The 5,513-nt window shown below is 30.5% G+C and overlaps 1 protein-coding gene across 3 annotated transcripts in view; it reads left to right on the top strand.

Annotated features, from left to right (window-relative positions):
* Nucleotides 1–5,513, top strand: part of LOC117178077 (ATP-binding cassette sub-family A member 17-like) — a 61,945-nt gene that overhangs the window by 1,842 nt on the left and 54,590 nt on the right. For all 3 annotated transcript variants that reach the window (XM_033369306.1, XM_033369307.1, XM_033369305.1), the window contains exon 2: nt 3,749–4,062. In XM_033369306.1, the coding sequence (XP_033225197.1) occupies nt 3,749–4,062 (314 nt within the window). The remainder of the gene's footprint in view (nt 1–3,748; nt 4,063–5,513) is intronic.

Raw genomic sequence — 5,513 nt, 5'->3', positions numbered from 1 at the left:
CATCCACACACTACTCCTTTCCCCTGCCGAGTGAGTCACGCCTACCCCGAAAGGGAAATGGCTTAATGGTGTAATAATAATAATAATAATAATAATAATCTCATTATTATTATAAGTATCAATTTTTTCATTGATTCAATAACATATAATAAGATTATCACAAAAATGATTGAAGAAAAAATAACTTTTTTCTACGACCAACCGCAGATTGTCACGCATTGTTTTAAAATTATTATTAACAATTACGCAAATTATTATTTAATGTCCCATATCCAATTTTGGAATCACTGTTAGTTTATTGTCGGATAATTTCAGTAGAAAACCGTCCTTTTCGCATGTAAAAAAATAAATCATAGTTTTGTTAAAAAAATTGTTTATAATAATCATATAAATTATTGTTTATTTAATTTTGTTGGTTAGTCATCGCAATAAATGTCACTCTAATAATTATTGAAGAAAAAAACATTTTTTTCTACGAGGAAATGGCCGACTAGGAGACTTGTTTAACTAAATTGTTATAAATAATCTATTTTGTTTATGTTTGATAAAGCTCAAAGTATATAAATGGCTTTAAAGACAATTGTGAATGACGTTTGTTCAGAAAAATCAATTCAGCTATGACAAAAACTCGTTTATAAAGAATTTGTTTATAGAAATGTTTATAAAAACAATAGTTTTAAACTCATGCTAATTTTTTTCTTACAAATTATGACTCTTATGAAAAATATTAGCAACTAGCGTGAAATAAACGATTTTTTCTATGATGAAAAAACACTAATAAGAATTTGTTTCTAAAAATTGTTTATAATAATTAGGTTAAATATTATTAAAATTAATTATGTTCTATGAATGCATGTGCAATTATTCCGGCTGATAGTGAGTTTCTATCTGTATTTTTTCTTGAGATAAAAGTTCACAAAGCTAAAATAGTCAATTTTGTCACTATATTTGTTTATATATCGTCTATATATCGTCTATTCCAGACCACTGTGGGGCGCTCGGAGGGAATCGGGCGTCAGTTCGACTTACCGAGGCAGTTTGTGCATCACGTACGTGCGAATGTGAGAATGTGTGAATTCGCAGTGACTAGCCCCTCGCTTTCAACGAAGTAGTTGAATTTTCAATGAAGAAAGAATAATTCTTAAAGAAAAATATAATAGTTGATATTTTAAGGGCATGTGATACTTAGAAAATTGTCGATTTTACCAGTTTTAGGTTCCCCGGATTTTTTTCTAGAATAATAAATATTTTCTCTTAAAAATTTGGGAAATGATAGCGAACATGCTAACGGACGTCCCGCACAATTTTTGTGTGTTTTTTTTATCAAAAAATTTTTGATATTGCTAACGTGCGTGTATATTGCGGGGTTATGTGTGTTACAATTCACCCGAGCGTTACTTCCGAACTACACAATATTTTTGGAAGAAAACTTGGGACTTACAAATAAACATAGTAACTAATCTCCCGGAACTAACCTTGTTTGCAGGCAAGCAAATAAGTTTATTTCATAAATAATTTCCAGATGATCGGAAAGGCAGAGATGAAAAACGACGTAACCTCAAAATAAGGCATATGCATACAATTTTTATTTAGCACAATAAATTTTGTTGTTATTATTCCTCAAAAAATAGGCCGGGGACGTCCGTTATGATATTTTATGACATCTCCGAATTCAGTTTTTACAAATTTTCGTTTTTGTGGAAAAAAGCCGAGGAAACTGTAAGTAGCACATGACCTTAACCCAACAAAATTAAGTTTCATCCAAACGAGATTAATTTTCAACAAAAAATTCAGTTTGGAAGCAAAAAAAAATCGTTGCTTTCAAACCCTAAAAGAGACACTGCCAACCAAAAAATATGATTTCCCAACCAAATAATTGAACTTTCATTACTAATTTTCAATGTACGAATTTTAAGAATTTTCAAGCCGAAAAGACCAATTTTTTAAAAGACAGTTTTTTTTTAAATCTGAAAATATTAATATTCAACGAAAAAGTTAATTTACAGAGAAAAAGATTCAACCAAGAAGCTCAATTACGATTGATCAGCCGAACAGTTGAATTTTTTTACCAAAAAAATTAAATTTTAAGCCAAATAGTTAAATTTTGAACTAATAATTGAATTTCAACAAAATAGATGAATTATACAACTAAAATGATAAAAAATTGTATTTTTAATAAAGATGTGTGACTTTTAACCCAGTAGTTAGATTTTTAATGAAGAAATATTAATTCTAAACAAAAAAGATAATAGTTGCTATTTAAAAAGAAAATATTTTTTAATTATCCATAACAAAATGTTGAATTAAAAAAAAATGAAACAAATATAGTTGAATGCTCAGAAAATTCAAACCAAATTTGTGTTTTCAACCAAAAAAATTAGTTTTGATCAAAATATCTGAATATTCCATAAAAATTGCAATTTCAAACAATTAATTGAATTTCAATATACATAAATTAATTATCAGCAAAAAAGTTGCATTTAGTAGCAAGAGGGGCACGTTTTTAAAACGTCAGCTTAAGCATAAACTCTGTAGGAGAAATTTTCAATCCAATCAAGAAGTGTTAAAAAAAAGTTAACTTTTGAACATACATATAGTTTAATTTTTAACAAAAGAATCAAAATGTTAACAAAATTATTGATAAATGCTCAACAAAAAATATTATAGTTGATATTTGAACTAACAAATATTTTCATTTTAAACAAAAAATAGTAGAATTCAATAAAAAATACAAATTTTCAACATCATAGTTGAATTCTCAACTAAAATAATTATTACTTGCATAACAAAAATCTTTGTCCAAAAAGATGATTTTTTTTAACGAAAGAGACCAAAAATAGTTCAATTTTCAACCAAGAAAGATTTTTCATCCGATAGAGGAAAAAACTTTAACCGAAATTTTCGAATGTACAAGCCAGCACGGTTAATGACATACAAAATAGTTTAATTTTTAAGCAGAAAATGAATCCTCAACCTAGTTATAGAATTTTAAACTAAAGCTAATCAGTTTTTTCACCAAAAATGGAATTTTGGAAAATTTTCAATTCCAAAAAGTAATTTTTAACAAAAACAAAGGATTTGAAGAAAAATGGTTACATTTTCAAAGAAAGAGATCAATCTTACTCTAATAAAATGCTTTTTTAACAAAGTAGTTGAAATTATAATTGAGCAGATTAATTTTGTACCAAGAAAGACGAATTTACAACAAAATACATGAATTTTAAACTAAAGACATTTGAATGAAAAAGAATTAACATTTAACGAAAAATAGTCGGATTTTCTTACTGAGTTCTAATAATTCAGTTCCCATTTAGGCAAAAAAACGAGAAAAAGTAGAAATAGGGGACGTTTCTTCAAAACCGTATAAAAAGATTAATTATTTTAAAAAAAGAACAAGATAAAAATGCATCCCCTGCCCTACGTCACAAATTGTCCGAAATTCTCTTAACCTCCTTTCCACCCTCCACCCCACCCTGGCTGTATATCATAGTTTTTGAACGGCCCCCAACATAATATTTACCACATTTTTATTTAAATCTGGAACAATTTCAAAATGTTTTAATGGGTTTGTTAAAAAAAGTTTTTTTTCTATTTAAGAGGACAACCCTAAAAAACTTTGTATCTGTGTCTTTTTTGGTAGGTGCCACCTTCAATTAAAAAAAACTTGTTTAAGCCACCTGAACGTCTTAAGATAGTGTTTTATTTGAAAGAATAAAAGTTTAAGTGACAAATACAAATTTGTTTGCAGATGTAACTGGATTTCCTTCAGAAGAAGAAATGCTGAAAAATCATTATTTTGATGACAGAGTTGGTGTATATTATGCAATTCTTGCAATCATATTCAAAGATGATGAATCCTCTTCTCGAAAATACCTTGATTATACCGTAAGATCTTCTCAGGACACTCCAATTTCATTATTTGGAGGTGGTTTACAAGATTATTATCATTCTTTTTATGCTCGATACTGTTTTCTGAATGCTGTTCCTTATGTGCAAACTCAAATGTGCATCGATGAAGCTTTTATTAATATATCAGCTCCAAATCCTTCGATTTCACATAAGGTAATAACCTGATTTTATTATTATAATAATCCAATGATACAAAAGTGCATCGCTCCATTTTCGATTAATAAAGTGAACTCTTGCTTATTCCAAAGCGCAACTATTCCAAGAAGGCCTACTTAGTGACAGATTACCTATATAGGCTACACAGGCTGCAACCTAAAGCAGCCAAATTTTGTGGTTATATGTTTTACTGTGGATTCAAAATCGAGTAGTTAATTTTTGTTCGTCTAAGAGCGGCAATTTTCTCCTGGCCCATGGGCGGCAAATACGTAAATCCGCCATTGGGCTCACCTATTTCAAGTGCCACATGCTCGGATATTTCAAGTGGCGTAGTTCCATCACCTCCCACCACTGTCCCTGCAAGTGTCAGATGCTGACTAATTAAAAAGAGGCCCGAGGAATGAGAAGCCTTTGTTGGTTTCAATTAAGTATTTTAGCATGTCACGATCATGAAAGGATTGGTGGGAATGACAGGAAGGTTAGCATAGTTGGTATATCTTTTCATGAGAATGCATACCAGTGCACGGAGAAGATATTCTGACCGTAAAAGTAACACAGTAAAAAGAACGTGTTAATGAAGCACCAATATCAGGGTACAATATACCTGCAACAGAAATTGCCCCTGTGGTGTGAATGCTGCATCGTAATTAGGGTCCAGATTCCCAATCACTTGGGGCACAAAGTGTCCATCACTTGGGGTACAACGTACCTACTACTTTGGGTATGACGTGTCCGCTTCTTGGGGTACGAAATGAAAAACGTCATTATCGACGCATAATCGACGCGTTCGTAACTTCTCAAATACTTTTCAAGATTTGAAATAGCCATGTCTAAATGCGTTGTTTCTTATTTTGACAGCTTTGCTAATTGTATAGCATGGTCATTGAGGTTTAGCAGGTGCGTTGTTCGCACTTTGTAAAATCGAGCTATTAGGTATTTCAGATTAGGTGGGGATATCCAAGATGTCTGCACGCTGAGGGATAAACAATAATACCAAATACATGGTAATAAACTTTATTTTTATAATAACTTGGAAAATAATTATTTTTTACGACAAGTGTATACAGACTATTTAACTATTTAATAACTATTTAATTGAATAATAAAATTGATATGTTTTTTGTAACTGCGCAAAATATTTTTAAGTTATAAAGTAAATTAAGTTTTATCCTCCGGTATTTGTATTATTGCTTGGCCCTCATTGTACAGACATCTTGCCAGCTGACGTCACAACTGAAAATACTTAATATTAGAAATCTTAGTCAAAGATATTATAAACGTAGATGCGGTACGGGGCGTCAGAGTGGGGATATATATATATATATGGGACATCACATTTTCTGTCATATCGAGGTGCTGCCCTCACCGTACTACGAAATCGAATTCTGGTTTTCTCATTTTTCGTCAAATATGACGGTAAAGCAGTAGAAAGATGTTTTGAGGTTAGA

This window comes from Belonocnema kinseyi, chromosome 8, assembly GCF_010883055.1.
Source record: "Belonocnema kinseyi isolate 2016_QV_RU_SX_M_011 chromosome 8, B_treatae_v1, whole genome shotgun sequence".
Taxonomy (NCBI): Eukaryota; Metazoa; Arthropoda; class Insecta; order Hymenoptera; family Cynipidae; genus Belonocnema; species Belonocnema kinseyi.
The sequence above is the reverse complement of the archived record's forward strand: the minus strand, read 5'-3'. Positions and strand labels throughout refer to the sequence as shown.